At 42.4% G+C, this 22,280-nt stretch overlaps 1 protein-coding gene across 2 annotated transcripts in view; it reads right to left on the reverse strand.

Annotated features, from left to right (window-relative positions):
* Positions 1-11,250, reverse strand: part of unm_hu7910 (un-named hu7910) — a 66,946-nt gene extending 55,696 nt beyond the window's left edge. For both annotated transcript variants that reach the window (XM_030079489.1, XM_030079488.1), the window contains exons 1-2: positions 11,067-11,250; positions 2,211-2,411 (exon numbers count right to left, since the gene is read on the reverse strand). In XM_030079489.1, coding sequence (XP_029935349.1) covers positions 2,211-2,411; positions 11,067-11,106 — 241 coding nt within the window. In that variant the 5' untranslated portion in view covers positions 11,107-11,250. The remainder of the gene's footprint in view (positions 1-2,210; positions 2,412-11,066) is intronic.
* Positions 11,251-22,280: the final 11,030 nt, after the last annotated feature.

A 22,280-nucleotide genomic window follows, 5' to 3' on the forward strand; every position in this document is an offset into this window, starting at 1 on the left:
GTGTTTGAAACAGAAATGATGCATTAACTCTGACATTATAAGTACTGGCTGGGTGTTTGAAAGATCTTGTTTGATGAACCTCAGGTGTTAATGGGTGTGTGGCATTCTGGGACGTCAGTCTTCCTATGCAGACCGATACGTGTCCTCCAGTTTGTCCTGCACTGTCCCAAACACCGTCTCTGAGCCCCTTTACAGTGTCACTCATACCGGGACATCTTCCATCACCACACACACTGACACACGTTCGCTCTCTCTGCCGATTAACGTGACGTTGAGGTTTTCGACAGCAACCTGAAGCCCTGCTGCAGGACTGTACGCTTCACACAGGAATTCACACCAGGCTGAATTTAGCCGATGTCTTCTCGCCTGTCGCTGGACGCGCTGCGCGGCGTGTCTTCTTGTGACTTAGTGCCGGCGCTCAGCTACTTTTATGTAAAATTAGATCCCTGCCGAGTTCAAACACGTTGTCGACTCTTCACCTGTTTCAGCCCATAAATATAATACAAACTTTAAAACTGCAGTTTGTTCACTTTGGTGTCGGTGTTTGCGCCTTTGTGTTAAAGCAGACAAAATCAGCAGAGAAATGACACACTGCAAAAAGTCAAAATCTTACCAAGATTATTTGTCTTATTTCTAGTCAAAATATCTCATTACACTTAAAATAAGACATGATCAGCACAGAAATTACTTGTCTTTAGACAATTTTCACTTATTTCAACAAGTTTCAAGTGAAAATTTACTTGAAACAAGAAACAAATTTTGCCAATGGAACAAGCAAATTTTTACTTGTGACACAAGTGAACAAGTAAAAATTGTTTCAAGTAGATTTTCACTTGAAACAAGTGGAAACTGTCTAAAAACAAGTTACTTCTGAGGTGATCATGTCTTATTTTAAGTGTAATGAGATATTTTGACTAGAAATAAGACATTTTGACTTGAAATAAGACAAATAATCTTGGTAAGATTTTAACTTTTTGCAGTGCACGTGGTCCAACAGGTCGCTCCGCCTGCTGGACAGAAGCTTGACAAGGGAAACTCTGGTTGAGATGACAAAATATTCCAGTAACACAGCAGTGCTGGAACAACAGAGCAACAACAGAACATGAGCCTGTGCATTTCTATGTGTTTGCACAATAATTGTTTCCATCAGCCCGCATGTCCAAAGCCTCAGCTCATCATTACGCCACTCACTTCAGCAGCACAAAGGGCTACAGCTGTAATGCTGCGTTCAAGACAACCTGGGAACTCTGAGACGTCCCAGGTCCCACCAGGAGGCGTCCCTCCTGGCAGGACAGCCCACTGGGAAACTTTCTGGCCTCCCAGTTGACCCAGAAACAGACGTCACAGCAAGTTCCTGTCAGTGATCACAGTTTCACTTTTATTTTCACTTTGTTTTCAGGATTTATTCTGTACTTGCACCTTGCCGGGAAGCACATTCTAACTGGTTTTCAAAAGAACTCTATAGTTTATTTTTATTATTATCAATACTATTATTTTTAAAATTATTATAGTGTGTGTGTGTGTGTGTGTGTGTGTGTTAGCCACATCACACATCATGCTGCTGTATGTGAACAGAAAACGAGGCCAGCTGACAGGACGAGCAGAGCCTCCTCCTCACGTCGGCACTTTGACTCTAATTTTACCTCCAACAGCCTTTTCTTTGGATTTCATTACTTCAGTTACTTTAGTTACTGTAGTTTTAGTTACTGTACTTACTGTACTTACTTTAGTTAATTTAGTTACTGTACTTACTTTAGTTACTTTAAATTAAATTTAGTTACTTTAAATTATTATAGTCATTATTATAGTCATATAGTTATTATAGTCATGGTCCAACTATTATAGTTGGATCATGACTAACAGTGCAGTGGTTGGCACTGTCACCTTACAGCAGCAGGGTCCTGGGTTTGATTCTCTCTCTGTGTGTTTGCATGTTCTCCCTGTGTGTGTGTGTGTGTGTGTGTGTGTGTGGGTTTCTGCTGGGAGCTCTGGTTTCCTCCCACAGCCCAAACACCTGCAGGTCAGGTGAACTGGACTCAACTGGGTTTTTTTTTTCTTTTGCGCCGCTGTTCCTGTTCCTGTTCCTGTTCCTGTTGCTGTTGCTGGCCAGCGGCTGTGTGGACGCTCACCTGCAGTGCATCCTCCCTTCTCACTCTGATATCACACAACATTACAGCATCGACGGCCTGAGGGGGGCGTGTCTTTCTTACCGATGACGCCGTCGTAGTCCACGATGTCGAAGTAGACCACGGCCACGGAGCTCCAGACTCCCAGCAGAGCCAGGACCACAAACCAGGTGAACATGGAGTGTTTAGGACCTCCTCCTCCTCCTCCTCCTCCTCCTCCACCTCCTCCTCCGCCTCCTCCCTCCGTCCTCTTCCCATTCTTGCTCTCCACGGGTGCTTTCACCTCTGAGGGAGACACAGGGAGAGGCTCGGGTTAAAACATGAACAGGACAGACACAAAATCAAACGTGTGCTGGGTGACGTGGTTGAGACAGCATCACAGTCTGCACCTGTCCAGCACCTGGTGCTCACCTGGCCGGCCGCTACGAGGGCCGAGCGAGGGGCCACATGTGAAGCCCTTTGAGAATAATAATAATAATAAAACTGACTCTGTGATACCCATATAGAGTATAATGCTCATAATGGCCTTTCATGTACTTTTTATTATTTTTAGTGGTATAAAAGCTGGACTAAATATTTTTTTTTCCCAAGGTGCTTCCGATCTCTTTTTATTTTTTTCGTAATTCGGTCCTGGGAAGCTTGAAGAAGAAAATACCGTATGACAAAGTGGACAAGTGAACAGCTGCACACATCAATGAGTGAATGAGTGAATGAATGCATGAATAATTGTGCCACTATCTGGCTGAATGAATCCATGAATAAATTAAATAAATGAAAAGAATGAAATGAATGAATGAGTGTAATCCAAAGCCGATCGCCAGACGACACACTGTAACACAGAAACTGAGATGTGTGTGTTGTTCTAAGTACAGCAACGGGTGTGTGTGTGTGTGTGTGTGTGTGTGTGTGTGTATATAAAAGACTAGACACAGTGTCACCTGAGATGCCAGGTCACCTGTCCAGGTTACAGGTTTGTTTTTAAATTCCAGGACAGGTTTGACTTGGACAGATTTCAAAACACACACACACACACACACACACACACACACACACACACACACACACTTTTGTCTTCTGTAAAAGGCACAAACAGTGATCACTGACAAAGACAAAACACAAACAGAGGTCTGCACTACATTTAATGCTTCCTTCACCAAATATAACAACATATGCAAATGTTTTTTATGACTTATAATATAGATCTTATTATAATGATCAATCATCTTAATCAACAATTTGCTACAATTACTTGAGTTTTGTCCCTTGCTGTATAAGAGATTTTTTTTTTTTTTGACAGTCAGAGGGGCTCAGATGACGGTCGGCCTTTTTCATTTTGGACTTCATTCACTGGCTGTGCTGACGGCCTTTTTTTTGTTTTTTTTATCTTGTATTTTCAAATCTTTCAAGGCCTGTGGGAACTGTGGATCCCATCCAAGAGACAAATCTCTCAGAGGAGCAGAGAAGAACAGAGCAAAGGGCAGGCTGACCCAGGAATAAACAGAGAGAGAGAGAGAGAGAGAGAGAGAGAGAGAGAGAGCGAGGCTTGTGAACAGCTGCTGTCTGTGGACTTTAATGTCTGCCTCCCGACCCGAGCCCGTCGAGCCCCGACGGAGAATGCCAGGCTCTGGTCGGGTAGGATGGTTTTTTGTTTGTTTTTTTTTTTTCTTCTTGTGACATCGGGCCAAGTCGGGCGCGGCCCTTTTTTTAAAAATTATTTGTCACATTAATGCCCACATACACCATAACAATAAGGCTTCACATATAGAGGCCATCTGTGCTAATCGGTCTCTTTGTGTGTGTGTGTATGTGTGTGTGTGTGTGTGTGTGTGTATTTGACAGGTTGATGCTAACTTGACTGCTTGCTGTTGTTCTCTTCCAGTGACCAGCAGCTTTGATGGAAGCAAAAGAGCAAAGATACATGGGCTTCTTCACTGCAAAAACGCAAAATCTTACCAAGATTATTTGTCTAATTTCAAGTCAAAAATGTCTTATTCCTAGTCAAAATATCTCATTACACTTAAAATAAGACATGATCACCTCAGAAGTAACTTGTTTTTAGACAATTGTCTCTTGTTTCAAGTGAAAATTTGCTTTTTCCACTGGCAAATTTTACCAATGAAATACCAATGAATTTTCACATGAAACAAGTGAAAATTGTCTAAAAACAAGTTACCTCTGAGGTGATCATGTCTTATTTTAAGTGTAATGAGATATTTTGACTAGGAATAAGACATTTTTGACTTGAAATAAGACAAATAATCTTGGTAAGATTTTGAGTTTTTGCAGTGTTGTCTTTTTTGTGACACGGTGGCTGAGGTGTGCAGTCAAAGTGTTGAACAGTGAGGATGAGCTGGCAGGAGGGGAAGCCCAGGGAGGGACCCCACAGTGTGGTTACCCCCAGGGAGGGACCCCCGGTGAGGGACCCCCAGTGTGGTTACCCCCTGCAGGCTGCAGCCAGGCCTGCAGGAAGAGCCTGTGCAGCGGCCGGGCTGCTCTCACAGCATCAGCCTGAGCTGCAGGACACTTCCTCCCTCAGTTTGACCGAAACGGGTCAAAGTGTCCCCTGAGCCCGTTCAGCAAACACAGCAAACTAAACAAACCAGGCCACAACACACAGCAGCACACACACACACACACACACACACACACACACACACACACACAGCAGGTCTGGACAGAAGACAGCGCTCCAACTTGGGGTCAGGAAGTAAGTTTGTGTTGCATTCACTGCTCCAGCTCGAGCTAATGATTATAGTTTTGAATGAACGGGCTAATCGATTAATCATTTAGTCCATAAGGTCGTCGAAAATAAGTGACGTCCTCACGTCTTCCTCAGTCCGACCAGCAGCTGTTTTTTAATTGGTTAATTAATAAACCACTGATTGTTTATCAAAATCACAGCTGACTGATCTTCTGCTGATGAATAACCAGTTAATGGACAAACAATCAGAGCTCGCTGAGGGACGACGGACTGGCCTGAGTGTGATCTCGTCTGCTTCCTGCTGTTGACACTTTGAATGTGAACCTGACTGTCCCACAGCAGCGCCACCACCAGGCCAACAGGAGGCCTCACACACCGACGGGTCAGATCTGATGACGCTTTGGGTAATCAGGTGTGTTTTTACATGTTTATCTAGTTTCCACAACATGAAAATAATCAGCCCATTATGGCGCCACCAACAGGCCAAAAAGTAGCCAATCTTCTCCCGCAAGGTCTCACACACCAAACATGACACACACACATGCACACACACCTGTATATACTGTATATATAGAGAGGCTATGAAGACTTACACCCAGGGTGACTTGCACAGGTGTGAGAGACTGTAACTTGTTTTAACACACGTTTCAAACACATTTATCCTTTGAAACCTAAATAAACTCACTTTATTTCTTTCAAAAAAACTTTCCCCTAAATTACCCCAAAAACTTAATTTAAAAAAAAAAGAAAAATTACAACAAAATAATCTAAAAATTAGTATTTACAAAAAAATTTGTAACAAAAAAAACTAAACTAAAAACAGAAATGACAAGAAAATGACCAGAAAATTAGCCCAAAAACTAAATAAAAAAAAAAAGAAAAATTACAACAAAATAATCTAAAAATTAGTATTTACAAAAAAATTTGTAACAAAAAAAACTAAACTAAACTAAAAACAGAAATGACAGGAAAATGACCAGAAAATTAGCCCAAAAAAGTGTGATTACAATAAAACAACATTCATAATTATTCCTAATTATTAGGCTATACCTAATAAATTACAAGAACATTACACAGAAAATAAATAAGAAAACTGCCAAAAATGAATATGCGGGACAAGAAGAGGAGGAAGAAGAAAGAAATTAAAAAAAAAAAAAAATAATCAAAATAAAAGCCCCCCATTTTGATTTATTTTTGTTAGGATGAGCTGATGGGTCCTGTGGGGTGGGGGGGGAGGGAGGGGTTGGAATTGGGTTTGTCTGGAAATTGTCTGAATGCTTGTTTTATGTCAATGTGTTTATGTTGAATGTTTCATACATGTTGTATTTTGTTTTATGTGTTGTACAAAAAATAAAAATATTTGATCACAAAAATAAATAAATAAATAAATAAATAAATAAAAGCCCCCCATGAGCTCCACAGGTTTCAAAGGGTTTTTAACTGCACAATTTAATCTGGTTTGCCCATGCCACACCAGAATCATACTATCATCTCAAACCAAACCAAACCAGACCAGACCAAACCAGACCAGACCAGACCATAAAACACCTCCAAACCAAACCAGGCCAAATTTAATCCTCTGAACCGGTCTTACCTGTCTCTGGGACGACAGGCTGCACCTCCTCCCGTGCCACCGACACCTCCTCCTCACAAGCGCCTCCTAACCGAGCCGAACCAGGCCACATGAGAACCGAGAGCACACCGAACCAGGTCAGACCTCATTATCACCGCTGTCCTACCTGTCTCCTGGACCGCACGCTGCACCTGCTCCTCCACCAGCGGCGCCTCCTCCTCCTCCTCATACACCTCCTCCTCGGTGTAGACCTCCTCCTCCTCGGCGAAGACCTCCTCCTCGGCGTAGACCTCCTCTACGGGAGCAGAGGAGGAGGAGGAGGGGGAGGTGCTGTGGCGGCTGTAGCGCTGCATGGAGCCGAGCCGGGACGGACAAACCGCCACTCAAAAAATCCAAGAAAGACGATTTTTTGAAACCATGAGCTGGCAAAACAAGCCCAACACACACACACAACACACACACACACACACACACACACACACACACACGAGAAAACAGAGCAAAGCCGACGTGGGAGGAGTTCAATAAATGTCAAAACGAGAGCTACCAATATACCTGCAACAAGACTTCAAACTTCAAAATGAAGTTCTGTGGCACTTCAGACCTTTCAAAATAAGATCACAGCCACGCCCTCCATGAGGTCAAACTAAAAAAAGAAGAAGCTTAAAAAGTTTAATACGCAAAAAAAACTATTCAAAAATAAAAAAAGACAAACAACAAAGCAGAGAACGAGACGACACAAACACGCAGGAAAACGAGCTGCTGAGCCGAGTTTCTGATCGCCGGAGCGGACGAACGATCCGGCCGAGGAAACAGTGACCCGAGTGAAAGACAGGAACAGATCGAGTCAAGCAGAGAGAGAGAGAGAGAGGGAGAGAGAGAGAGAGAGAGAGAGAGAGAGAGATGTGCTCGTCTTCCCAGTGTCAGAGAACAGAGACGGACTGTGAGCGGCTGCCGTCAAACTGAACCTGATCCACACTATTATTAGAGCTGACAAAACTATGGACCCTGTGTGTGTGTGTGTGTGTGTGTGTGTGTGTGTGTGTGTGTGTGTGTGTGTGTGTGTGTGTCACAAATGCCAGAGGACAGAATAGCCCACCACATAACCTTGGAGCTTGCTTATTTCCTCTCCTCTCTCTCACTCTCTCTCTCTCTCTCTGTCTCTCTCTCTCACACACACACACACACACACACACACACACACACACACACAGTCATTTCAACATAGCTGACTACCATTATATTTATCGTGGTCTTTGATGAAGGGTTACCTCAAAGAAAAGCTCCAATGTTTTGGGTAAAATAGGTTTTTTAGGACGTACCCACACTGAGACTAAGCACCAGGAGCTTTGTCATTATAAAGGGACAGTTAACAATTTTAAAAAATGTCGGCTATGTTAGAATGTCCTTATGGATATTTCAAGTCAGGAACCAGAACCAACTCAGTACCGGTGCTCGAAACCCATCGCTAAAGTTCAACCATTCATTCTTGACCCCTGGTGACCCTGACGGCCGTCATTCACTCCTGACGCCGAGGGTCCATGACGGCCTTCGTTTTCACCTGGCGCCAGGTGACCCTAACGACTGCTGGAGTCAGGTGATCCCACCGCCCGCCTTGAGCTTGGAGCCAGGTAACGTTAACGACCGTCATTCACCCCTGGAGTCAGGTGACCACGGCGACTGTTGACCCCTCCTGGAGCCAGGGAACACCAACAACCATCATGCACTCCGGCCCTGCGTTCCAGTACCCATACTACCACATAGATAGATACTTTATTCATCCCGAAGGAAATTCACAGTTTTCAGCAGTATCCACAGAGTACAAGATTAAGTAAATAAAAAATAAAGAATAATAAAAAATAAAGAATAATAAAAAATAAAGAATAAAAGATGACACTCGAGATCTAAAGATCTAAGTACCCAATGTGCAAAAAACCAAAAAAAACAGTGTGCATCGATGTATACAATGTGCAAACCAGTACTATTTAGTATGCAAGAAAAAGAATGAGTATGTCCCAGTACACAGTATGTCAGATGCAGTATGCCAAGAGTACCAGGATGTTCTACTACATCCGCTCAGATTTCACAGTCTGCATGTCAGCATGCTGCTCTGGCCATTCTGACCCACAATCCTTTGCGCAGCGGACGTTACGTGGCACTGACTGAGCTGCGTGTACAGGCCACACCCACATACAGAAGACGACACACACACACACACACATCACACTCACCTGGCTCAGGTACAGCAGCAGCGACAGGAAGACAGAAGATCAGAAACCAGACAGAGGACAGCTCAGTATGAAACAACACCGCCATTTTGACAACAACATTCAAATGTGGAGCTACGGACGGAGGAGGAAGTGAGCGAGAGGGGCGGAGCTCAGGGAGGACGTACGTAGTGTGTCCCAATAGTATGCACACGCACACATACTGCATACTACACTGCATACTTTGTAAGGGCAGCTGCAGTACATACTTAAAAGTAAAAAGTAGAAGTATGCAATTTGGAGCGGAGGGCCGGAGCCAGACTATCATTCACTCATTTATTCCTGGAGTCAGGTGACCCTAACGGCACTAACGAAGGTCACCACAGCAGGGAGGAGCACTAACGAGCCAGCGACCTGCAGAACGTCCCCACAGGTTAGACAGGTGGGGCTGCAGAGGCCTCCTCGACGAGAAATGAAACGTCTTCAATAAACTACAAACAGTCCAGCTGGTTCAACTCTACTCCTACTGCTTCCATTATTTCAACCATCCTATTACTGCATCAGTTACTAACACTGATACTACTTCCACTACTATTTTACTACTGTTATTATTATTACTACTACTATTTCTACAGAACTACCTCTACTGCTGTGTCTTAACTTCCACTATTCGTACAACTTCTGTAATTACTCCTACCAGGTTTTGTAATCAGTGGCTTACAGCTGGCTCTCTCACACACACACACACACACACTCCCTGGGAAGTGTGTTCCCTGGTGTCTTCCCTGCCAGTCGACACACCAGCAGATGTAAAAGGGGAGTATCAGACACCGGAGAGAGACGGAGAAGAGCTGATGATGCTCGTGTACTGAGGATGGATGGAGAAGTGAAGCAGTGAATAAGGGGGTGTGGGTAAACCTTGTTAACTCCAATCAGCAGCCTAGTCATCACTGTGTGGGCAAAAATCAAGCTTTATCCCAGAGACTTACTGGAGTGAGTCCAGGTGGCAAAAATAAATAAATAAATAAATAAATAACAAAACAAGTCAAAATAAAAGCAAAATCCAATGAGTCCTGTTAGGAGATGTGATGTAATGTATGCACTGCAAAAAGTCAAAATCTTACCAAGAGTATTTGTCTTATTTCAAGTCAAAATGTCTTATTTCTAGTCAAAATATCTCATTACACTTAAAATAAGACATGATCACCTCAGAAATAACTTGCCTTTAGATAATTTTCACCTGTTTCAAATTTTTACTCGTGACACAAGTGAACAAGTAAAAATTTGCTTGTTCACTTGTGTCACAAGTAAAAATTTGCTTGTTCACTTGGCAGAATATGTTTCTTGTTTCTAGCAAATTTTAACTTGTTTCAAGTAAATTTTCACTTGAAACAGGTGAACATTATCTAAAGGCAAGTTATTTCTTAGCTGATCATGTCTTATTTTAAGTGTAATGAGATATTTTGACTAGAAATAAGACATTTTGACTTGAAATAAGACAAATAATCTTGGTAAGATTTGACTTTTTGCAGTGTGGTTTAGTGATTGTAAATTCAGGCAACCCTGCCAAAATTATGAAGTTTTTTTGGGACTAAATATCATTTTGTGGTTTATGGATTCATCTCAAAGCTTTATGTCAGCCGTGTGAGATGTAATAATGTGAGTCATGTCATCCCGCAACTGAAAAACATGGAAACAGCAGGGAAACGTCACCATGAGCTGTGATCAGCTGGAATGTTGATAGCTAACGTTAGCTTAGGGTAGCTTAGCCAAAGTTAGGAGGCCAGCTTCAGTCTGACGTCGGAAAACAAGCGAACAGGCTAACATGAACCAGGGGTATAGTCCAGATTTATTGCTTAAAAACCAGCCGGACAGCTGACTACATGTCCCTGTGGATGCTGAGACCGCTAACATGTACGCTGGACTGGAGGCTTAGCTTCATGTCCCAACATCTTGTTTCGAGAACATCCGCACCAGACTCCATTTAAAATTTAACACTTTTCATATTCTCCCGTTTATCGTCACAAATCAGTACACGGATGAGCCTCATGTAAGACCTTCACCTCATCTCCATCGACCACTCTTCACTTCGGCGTATGTACAATCCTCCGTGCAGCGTTTATTTCAGCAAAACTTAAGCCTCTTTTCTTTGCTGTTCGCACCGTTCGCTCGGTGTGTTGTGGCTGAGGGAGGCTGCGGGAACAACACCCGCATCAGCTGTTACAGTTGCAAAAATGTTGCAACTATGTGTCGCTTTCAGTGTCGGGATTGTTGCCGCATCAAACACCAGATCCCACCGGGTCGTGAGACCCGGTGGGATCTGGTGGGTTTTGTTTAACACGCCGTGCATTTTTGCCGATAAGCAAATGTAGTTTAAACTGCAGAATTTTGAATGGACTCTGGAACGGGAGGATTCTTGACAAGAGCTCCAGCTAACCGAGCAAGAGAAGGGCACTGACCTTTTTTACCATGGGGTTTGGGGTTCTTTCTCTGGGCCATTGGTTCGTAAATCCACTGATGCTTTCTTGCAGTCACGCAGCAACGAACTAGCTACGGTTGTCTGTCAAACTGTGGCGGAAATATCCTGAATATCCTGTTCACTCCATTGATGTCAGCCAGGAAGCTCACAGCGACTCGAGCAAAAATCACGTCCTCTTGGAGACCAGTAATGCTAAAATCCATAGTAACCACACTGATGTGAGTGACGTCAAATCCCACCAGTCAGAGGCTCGGAGTCCACCCGCGGGTAGGGTTAAGGGCGCGTTCTCGCGGATGTGGACCAATCATGTTTTAGAACCGCTTCCCAGCCCCGCCCCTTTCCTCGATAAGAGCAAAAACGTGGCAGACGAGGAAGAGGAGTTTGTAAATGAGCTGAGGCCCCCGGCCTGCAGCAGGGCAGACAGGCTTTAGATTAACTCCTGCTCCACTGCTGTCACTTCTGACATGACATTTCCCAGTTGCAAAGGTAAACTTTATTTATAAAGCACTAAAAGCAGAGTAGAACGGCACAACATGGACAAAATTCCTACCTCCATATTTATGCCGAATATCTAGATAGCGACATGATGACACTGGGTTCACACTTATTTGGACTTTTAAGTGCAGCAACAGTGAAAAATTATTTTATTAATCAGAACAGACCAATCACTGTGTTAGGCTGCATAAACGTAAATTAAAAATTTTGCTGCAACCAATGCTTCAACAATATTCTGAGTGTACAAACAGTGAAAATTAAGCATTCTTCAACAAACATCATAATAATACCACCTGGTAGAGGAAAATGAAGTTACTTCACAGTGAGTATTGTATTGATCAGAGCAGGACGATCCGTGTCCCAGGCTAATACCTAACCCTGAGTTTGTTATTGTCCATGTTGCTGCCTTTTGGAGATATTAATTTTGCACATAACAATATATCGTTCAGCTCTAATGCAGAGGTCACAAAGTGCTTTGCAGGAAGGCATGACACTAAAAAAGTTAAATGCATGATGGGATTCAGCAAACGCAAATCCAGTGTAAGGAGGAAAGGAAATGAGATCAGACTAATGAAGACATGAGACGAGGCGAGGCGTTGACAGTTACATAAAAACAAACCACTAATAATTCCTGTATTCATATTAATTTTTAATGATTTTCCCAGCATTCCCTCCCATCATGGTCATCCTGTGGTTAGAGGAAAAGCCATCTGACCTTTGACCTTCTCGCTGTTGGTTGCGTGTGATGTTGGTAAAATTATTAAAAAAAAAATAATAATAAAGTTCTGGAAGTAGCTCTGGATAAGAGCATCTGCTAATGACTGACATGTGAAATGTAAACATTCATCATCCATACACACATCACCCAGAGCTTTATGATTACCATCATCATCGTCATCATCATCATCTTGACCATCATCGCAATGAAATTTATTATCAATAGCCACATCTTCTTCATCATCATCATCATCTTTATCATCATCATCGACGTAAAAAACAATTATTTTTGGCATTAAACGCAAAAGCAATATTCTCACCTTCATAATATTTATTACCATCATCATAATCATCATCATCATCGTTAACTTGACCATCATCATAATAGAATATATTGTCAATATCAACATCCTCATCAACATAAAACATTTTTTTTGCATTAATTAAACAATCATTACAAAATTAATAACCTCATATTTATTACATCATCATCATCATCATCATTATCTCAAAAATCATCATAATAAAATATATTATCCATTTCATCATCATCATCAACATAAAACATATATTTTTAACATTAATTAAGCAATCATTACAAAATCAATATCCTCACCTCCATCATCATATTTATTACCATCATCATCATCATTTATCATTTTAACCTTCGTCAGTATCATTATCAGCAGCTTGTTGAAGCTGCCCACATTAGGCTGATATGTAAGGTGGCCAGCGCCCCCTATTGCACTTCAACATGAACTGCATGCACTTCAACATGAACTGCATGCACTTCATGCAGGGATGAAGATGTTTATATGTTAAGTTTGTCTTCACACAGAGCAGCTTCCATGCAGTCAGCTGCAGGTTGAGCAGCTTCCATGCAGTCAGCTGCAGGTTGAGCAGCTTCCATGCAGTCAGCTGCAGGTTGGGACTTAAAGGTTTTCTGTTGCTGTGTGGCGTCAAACTCCAGTGGAGCATTCCAGAGGAGGATGTAAAACCACAGTCATGGTTTCCATCGGACAGTGGAGCTCCACAACGTTCACTCTCGCTCGCACAGGAGCTGAAGTTACATTTGAATCCTTGTTTTCGGGAGGCAAACAGAGTGAGTTGTTTTGTGTTGGGGTGTGTAGCAGCTACACTGGCTGTCCCAGCAGCTGTGAGACTGGAGCTGACACAGCAAACCAGACATGGGGCTTTTACTGGCTCTTCATCAAAGACAAAGTTCAAAGTCCTCCAAAAACAGGGTGTCTGAGGCGCTGTTAGCACCTGGAAACTGGCCCCGACGGCCCCACTGAGGAGCCGATAACAAATGAAGGAGAACAGCTAAAACTGAATCTGAGTATTGCAGATTTGTTATATGAAAGAAAGAAAGAAAGAAAGAAAGAAAGAAAGAACGGAGAATGTTTATCATTTGTTTGAAAGGTGCTATATAAATGAAATTTGATTGATTGTTTGATTGTTTGATAAAGCTGAGAAGTCCTAAAAACAGGAGTTTAAAGCAGGCAGTGTGAACCGCACAGCAGACCTCAGCAGAACTTGAATTAAGATCAGAAGGTTTTGACTTTTAAAGGAATCCAAAGTCTGCAGATCACAAACGACTGAATGACAAAACGGCAGACTCTCGGGAGACGGGATGTGCGGGTCACATGCTCTGGACGCTCCAGGGCTTTTTAGGTTTGGACTAAATGAACCAGCTGAAGAGCAGAGCTGCTGTGGAGAAGGAGAGTGACACCACCATTCATCTGCTGAGGAGGCTTTCTAACAGCAACAGCCAGGGCGTGTGTGTGTGTGTGTGTGTGTGTGTGTGTGTGTGTGTGTGTCAGTCCAACAGCATGGCTTGATGAGGCTGACAACATTCCCAGGCTGCACAGGGAAAACCATGAGAGTTTGTCAGAGGATGGTGAGCTGTCGCCACCTAGTGGTTGCATCAGAGCTCAGTCACCTGCAGTTTGACATGGTTTTTATGCAGGCAGTCTTTCTGTGACCCAAGGGGACGATTCACTGACTAGCAGAACTTCCACCTGACGAAAAAAATCACAATTCACAAATCTGTCCATGTCTGACAGAAAACAATGACGAGAGATGTCGCAATTTATTTTATTGAATAACCTTTTCCTCCATTTCTAACATCTTGAAGCATTTTGTATTCATCTGGAGGAAAACACATTAAAACCACATGAATTATTTCTGCTTCAGTAGAAATGTTTGAAGTGAAGTTTGGTTTTTTGAAATATATCTTGTCAGATAGACAGACAGACAGACAGACAGACAGACAGACAGACAGACAGATAGATAGACAGACAGACAGACAGATAAACTTACTGATTCTGATTGCATTTTTTTAACTTCAGCAACTTTGCACACCTGTGTAATGTTTATAGTGTGTTATCCTACATGTACACTTTATATTATATGATATTTATAGTGTATTCTATTGTTCTTGTATTGAGCTACTTTGTTTTGTTTTGTTATTTGTTTTGTACATTTGTTTGTCTGTAGATATACACTACTCACAAAAAGTTAGGGATATTTGGCTTTCGGGTGAAATTTATGGAAAATATAAAAAGTTCACGCTACAGTGATATTATATCATGAAAGTAGGGCATTTAAGTAGAAGCATGCACTGGTGATTTCCTCATCTCAAACAATTTCTTGAAACAAAAGCCAACAACAGTGGTGGATATACCACAACAAAAAATGTCAGTGTCAATAACTTGTCATGTGCCCTTGAGCATCAATTACAGCTTGACAGCGACGTCTCATGCTGTTCACAAGTCGACTTATTGTCTGCTGAGGCATGGCATCCCACTCTTCTTGAAGGGCGGCCCTCAGGACATTGAGGTTCTGGGGTACAGAGCTCTGAGCCTCTACACGGCGACTCAGCTGATCCCATAGGTTTTCTATGGGATTCAGGTCTGGAGAAAGTGCAGGCCACTCCATCTGAGGTACCCCAGTCTCCAGCAGCCGTTCCCTAATGATACGACCTCGATGAGCTGGAGCATCAAACACCTGATGTGAATTTTGCTGTTAAACTCCTTGTTAGAGAACAGCAACTTGTGCAAAAAGTACTGAAACACTGAACAGTTGGACATGTGCATTCAAAAGTTTACAGAAGGTCACATTAAGTTCACCTGTAAAGGTTAGAATGCATTTTAGGTTCATCCTGAAATTTCACCCGAAAGCCGAATATCCCTAACTTTTTGTGAGTAGTGTATATCTCACTGCTCCTGTAACAAAACAACCTCACAATTTGGGATCAATAAAATCTGTTATTGTTATTGTTGCCGTTGCTGTTGCTATTGCTGTTGTTGTTGTTGTTGTTGTTGTTGTTGTTGTTGTTGTTGTTGTTACAATTATTTTACTGGGGAGCCAAGAGCAGCTGTAGCTTTGTGACGTCATAATGACGCCGAGGTAAAGGCCAGCAGCTCACCTGACAGGTAAGCAGCTGTGCGCCTCATTTCTGACGTCATAATGACACCGCGGTAATGGTCACACACCTAAGTGCATATAATCCGGTTCGCCGAGCTCTTCTGGGTCTTTGTTTGAAACTCTCAGGCAAGGCTGCGGACGCACACACGGACGCACGCGAACAAACCATCAACCGAATCTGCGACTACAGCTTGGATCTCACCTGGTGTGAAGGTAAGTGTTTGCTCACATGGGCTCACCTGCAGAGCCTGCTGGCTTCTTCATCTTAATCTTAACTGATTTTACAGTTATGCAATGGAATGAGTAATGGATTAGAGGGTAATTTTCTCCCTTATGAGAGAGTGTATTATTATTATTATTGTTATTATTACCATTATCGTTATTGCTATTATTATTATTATTGTTGGTGTTGTTATTCTTCCAGCTGCAGTATAATGTAACCATGGTAATAACTGGCAGCTGTGTGATGACTGTGTTGTAGCTGACAGATCACAGGTTACTACTATGAGCACCAAAATCCAGCCTGCATGTTGTCGGTTAGAGACCACAGAAATGCATCGGCTAAATGACAGTTTCACAGACAGAGTAAGATACAGCAAGGTGTAAGACCACCTTGGATGTGTGTTGTTGTGCGGGCACCTCTGTGCTTAGATGGGCTTTCATGCAGAGCCTGGTGGCTTCGTAATTCATGGTTGGAGCCTGGGGGGCTGAAACCCTCTTGTTTCTGCATCGGTTTTCATATTATTTTCCTCTTCAGAAATGTTTTTGCAAAAGACATGATATTTTGCATATTGATTGGAAGTTGTGTGCAAATACAGCCCAAGAAATATGACCCCAGCTGGCCTGATGGGGCCAGCTGGCCTGATGGGGCCAGCTGGGGATACCCTGGATTATGGCAGATAGCAACATCATATACTGTGTTTTGATAGCCTAAATGTCATTCCATTGCATATTTGTAAAAATTCTTCACCAATAGGCTACTTGACAGTTAAATGTATTTGATAGATGCATAGATGCTTTATTAATGGAGGTTCTTTGAAAAGTTGGTAGTGTAGCAAAGTATTATATAAATGTTGTCCATTTACCATCGCTAATGCAGAGTCTAACTGTTTGTTTTCTCTCTATCAGATGGATACCCAAACATTTTACTTCATACCGATGATTGGACCAGAGAACATCACTCCACTGGTCGTATCGTCCCTCAAGGGACTCACCTTCAGGCAGTGTTGGAAGATCGCACGTGGCTCCGCTGATGGTGAAACGAAGGCCACCCTAGCCGACATGTGCATGGAGATCATTCAGCAGGTGTCCACAGATGTCCTGTCAGATGTGCTCCCTCTGGCCAACAGCTACAGCCGTCGGCATGGCAAGCACTTCATCATACAGGAGGACGCCATCCGCGCTACCCTCAGCAATTTACTTCAAAAGTGTTTTGCTGATAGTCTTGGCATGGAGGATGAGACATCTGTGCCCTCAGAAGAACTGGCCCGGTTGTTTGGAAGAGAGGTGACACAGAAAGTCAATTCTGCACTGTCTACCGCCAACCAAACCCCAGCCAGGGCCTCAGAGAAGCCCATGATTTTTATAAGTGGCTGCAGCTCTTCCTACAAAACTTTACATAATTTGGTTATGCAAGCTGAGACCATGCTCAAGAAATGCATGATCCAAATGAAGAGCCAGGGCACATCATTGAGGTACTGGAGAGCTGAAAGTTCACTTGGCGAGGCCTCCACAACCCCAATAGAGAATGTCCAGCACAAGGTAGAGTTGGAGTCATATTTGGAACCTAACATTTCTGAAACTTCCTCCAGAGAAAGTCTCACCTCACAGCTCACCTCTATTGGACTTCCCTCCTGTGTTTTCTCATGTTCCCCTGACGACACAGTGTCTGAAGTTCAAAGTGTTTGTCCAGCCCAAATCATTGAAAACTTTTTTGACAATCAGCTCCCTGAATCTCAAGACACTGATCTGAGTCACCAAAGCCTAAAGAGCAGATACTCCAGATTTGCCAAGGGGTACATCTGCCGCATGATGCGGAAACTTGAGAGCAAGTGTTACCAAGGCCACAGCATGGGCAAAGAGATTGTTAAGACGATTGCTACTCAATACAGTGCACTAGATCCACTGAATCTAATACCAGGTGCTGTACCTGAGTCGACACTGACTGAGGCGGCACTTGATGTCCCTGCTTCTATAAGCAGAACCATAATAATCGATGACTCTGAGGAACAGTTGATCAACAGCATGCAGGCTATTGCTGATACTGTTGAGATTCTGGCGGAGGAGATGGTGCAGCGAGCAGAGAGGGAGCTCTCAGCACAGGGGGACTTTGACGCTCGTGCATCAGCTCTCTGCAAATGTCTGGAAAAGTGCATTTCCAGTTTTGAACTCAAAAATTTCTCAAGGAATCTCACTGATAATATCAACTGTTTGATGAGTGGGCAAGGCCATCAGATTCCCACAATTCCAGTGAAAGAGACTCTGCATGACTCTGTTGTTTACAATGGACAGTCAGGAGAGCCTGAACTCTTTTACATTGTGACAGACGACGAGGTCTTGCGTTTCTTGCAGCAGAGCATCCTCTGGTTCACCACAGAGTCACTTGACAAGACGAGCTGCAGGGACAGAGAGACCGAGCTCTCAGTCGAGGCCACTGTTGCTCCTGATGACCAAGCAGAACAACAGGAAGACTCTGAGGATTTCGTTTCTTTGGCGTCTTCTGAAGAATTTTTCTCAGAAGACGGTGAGCCAGAGGACACTGGGTCTGGAGAGCAGCGTCCAGAAGCTCTGGCCTCTCAGGCTCGTCCTACAAAGTCAGATGCCTCAGCCACAGAACTGTTGTCAGAGAGTCGCTCAGAGTGCAACCACTTTCTGTCCTTGGTGCTTGTCAGGCTGCTGTGTTCCATCTTCAGAAACAGCAAGTTGCCACTGTCCATGATCGACTTTGACGACAAAGTAAAGCAATTATCGGTCAAGACGCTGGAAGAAATGAATAGTGCTAACATCACTACCAGCTCCAAGGGCTGTAAAGTAGAAAAGATGCATAAGACTTTGTACAATGATTTGTGTGAGGTGTTTGGTTCTGAGAAAGCGCTGCAGAGAGCCATGGTGTCGCAGGATCCAGCTTTTGACAGTGCGGTCACCAAGGCCTTTGTAAATAAGCTGCAGGCAGATATTTTACGCAAAGCTGACTCCTCCAAAGCTAAGAGAAAAAGACACCGTTTAATGTGCAGGTTTTGGAGCGGACTGAAGAGCCTCTTCTGTATGTCAGCCAACACTGAAGACAGCCCTGATGATGCCCCGTCATGCGGCTGTGAGGAGTCGCCCTCTGTCATGGAAGCCGCCAGCAGTGAGAGCGGAGCGTCTCTTCTTCACGAAAAGCACAAGAACCCCGTCAAAAGGGTCGGCTCACGTGTGCGGAGATTTTTGTCAAAGCCCTTCACCAAGAAGTGACTTTGTTTTTGTCCCCCACACCTAACATCTTGAAGCATTTTGTATTCATCATGAGAAAAAAAAAACACTCAACAACAAGAAAACCAGATGAATTATTTCTGCTTCATTAAAAATATTTGAACTAAATTATGGTTTTGAAATATCTCTTGTCATAAATAGATAGATAGATATATCACCCACCCCACACCCTCCTGCACACACACACACACACACACACACACACACCATTCCCACCCTAATTAAAACATGAACACATTACAAAACCAACAGCACTTCAGTAACCATGACACATTTGAAGCAATCCTCTCTACGTACACAAAACCCAGATTATGCACAATCCCATGCTGACACACACACACACACACACACACACACACACACACACACACACTGTCTGCACACACACATCTGTATTCACATCTGCTTCTCTAACCATATTTGCTAGATGCTTATGTTACAAAAAAAAAAAAGAAAGAAAGAAAAAAAAACAAATAAATAAGTTGCTGGCTTGTACCCAATATTAGAGTCTTTAGCTGCCTTTTAAAACTTGCTCTGCTTGTTGCTTGAGGGATTAAATCTGGCAGATTATTTCTTCCACAGAGAGGAGGCTCTGTCCAGGTAGCTTTGGCTTCAGGTTGAGGCGCTGTAACGTGACCCCTCCTAACCTGCCTCGTCTCAGGATCATGTCGCTCTGTGAAAATATTACTAAAGTAGAGACAGTCGGGTTGTTTTGAAACACAAATATTCCTGAATGAAATGATCAGACTGTGTTTTAATCTGCCTTCCACTTTGAACCAGGCAAGATGAGCGTGCATTCAGTCTGAGGCCTGTCCAGCTCTTTATCTGCTTATCTGCCCACAACAATACGCTCAGAAAAACAATGGTTCTTCAAAACGCTCCCTGGTTCTACAGAGAACCATCAGCAGCTGAGGAACCTCTTTATTTAGGAGCTGGTTCCTCACACAGGTTCTTCATGTTTATTGGAGTTATTTGGTGGCAGCAGTAGTTAACAATTCTTTTCATTTTTAATATTTTTTTTTTTTATTTGTTTGATTTTTATTACTATTTTAACAGTATGGATTAATATGCAGCTAATCTGCAATAATATGCAGATTAATCCATAATGAAAATCAAACAACAAAAACAATAATACCAATAATGATGATGATAACAACAATAATAATAATAATAATAATAATTCTATAATATTCTTAAAGGGGTTTATTGTGTCTATGGTGCTCAAAATTGACTCTTTATCCTCTATATTCCCATATGATGTGTCTGTGGTGATCAATAGTGCATTTCAGTGGTATTTTATGATATTTTTATCCACACTTTAATATTTCCATTGTGTTTTTATAGCATTCTTTATATTTATTCAAGTTTTACTACACTGTGGCTCTGCCAGCATAAGAGCACACAGCTGTCATTGCTGTGTGTTACCAGCAGAGGTCGCTGTGGTATCAAATATAGCAGAGTGGGCAGCATTGATGATTCAGGGTGTCATGACCCAGAGACCCCAGTCACCCGCTGATGACCTGAGGCTGCATTTACAGACATGAGAAAATCTGATTATTATTATTAATAATTTTTAACTCTAAATGGACTAAATCTGAATTCTCTCTCAGAAACGTCAAACTCCATGAGACTCTGCAACCAGGAGAGGATCCGATTCAGGAAACTTGAAGAAAAATGTGTCGCAGGCTCTAAAAAACCTAACAAATCCCAAATCAAAACCACAAAAACTGACACGAGCTGCCTGGAAACCATCAAAATGTCTGTAAAATTGTGTTTTCATGAGTGATTTAACAGATGAAGATGATGTAACGTGACAGAGCTCCTCAGGCAGGAACACACTCACCTTGGTTTGCTTTTTTTCTCCACCCAAATTTAAAGGTCCCGTATTCAATTTTTCCTCAGATTGCACACATATGTAACAAAATATGTCCAAATCAAGACATTGTCACAATGTGATTTTTGTCAAATGTCCTTTTTATTATTTATTTATTCATTTATTGCAGGAAAAGCATTACGACTCGACTTGATCCTGATTGGCTCCCTCGCTAACGAATGACTGAAATCCGTCCAATCAGGGCAGTTTGCAGCGTTTGAGCTGGAAAGCCTCCAATCAGCAGGTTCACCTCGTTCGCTGGCTTCAGCCAATCAGAGCCCAGGATTTTGACTTACATTTGTCTGCTAAGCATCCTGAAAAACTTTATTTTGATACAAAGCCAGAGGAGATCTGACAATAAGACAATGGAAACGGAGTCTTAATGGGACTATTTTTCTTATTATGTTTATTTTATATATTTATGGTTATAATAATTGTAAAAATCAAGATGCAAACACGGGATTTGGTTTCTGAATCAGAGCGACGTTGCAGCTCAGTTTATCATCAGTTATCATCATTTTACACTGAAAAAGACAGATAGAAAGATATTCAATATTTCTAAATTTGACCATTTTCATGCCAAGAACCTTCCCAGGATTCTGTGTTGTGTTGCCATCAGGGTGGAAAACAGGGCCGGGTCTACGCAGGGGCAAGAGGGGGCCTGGCCCCCTCAAATAAATGTTGTGCCCCCTCAAACTAAATCCCCCAAATTATATTCAGTTAGACATGGTAAAAGGTGCTGGAGCACAATGCCCCCTCAACATTTGTGGCTGCCCCCTCATACATGCCTGGCTAGACCCGGCCCTGGTGGAAAAGTTTCTGAGACCAAACCAAAAGCTCTCCGGCCGCTGACAGCAGACTGAGGAATTATTGCAGAATCAGCAGGTTTGGAGGAGGAACCATCAGAGCTGCTGCAAGAGGAGGAAGTTACCAACCGATGAACAAAACACAAGCAACCAAGAAAAAAAAACAATAAAAGAAAGAACAATATGGCCATTTAAAGAGAATTTACAAAAAAGAAAAATAATTAAATAATGAAAAAAAAAAAAAAAAAAAAGTTTTTAAAAAATCTGGTAAATATTTTTGCCATTAAAAGAAGAATTTACAAAAAAAAAAAAAAAGAAAAAATATCAAAAAGTAAAAAATAGATGAACAAAACAAACAAACAAACAAACAAAACAAACAAACAAAAAAAAACACAGAAAACAC

Source organism: Myripristis murdjan, chromosome 20 (assembly GCF_902150065.1).
Source record: "Myripristis murdjan chromosome 20, fMyrMur1.1, whole genome shotgun sequence".
NCBI lineage: Eukaryota > Metazoa > Chordata > Actinopteri > Holocentriformes > Holocentridae > Myripristis > Myripristis murdjan.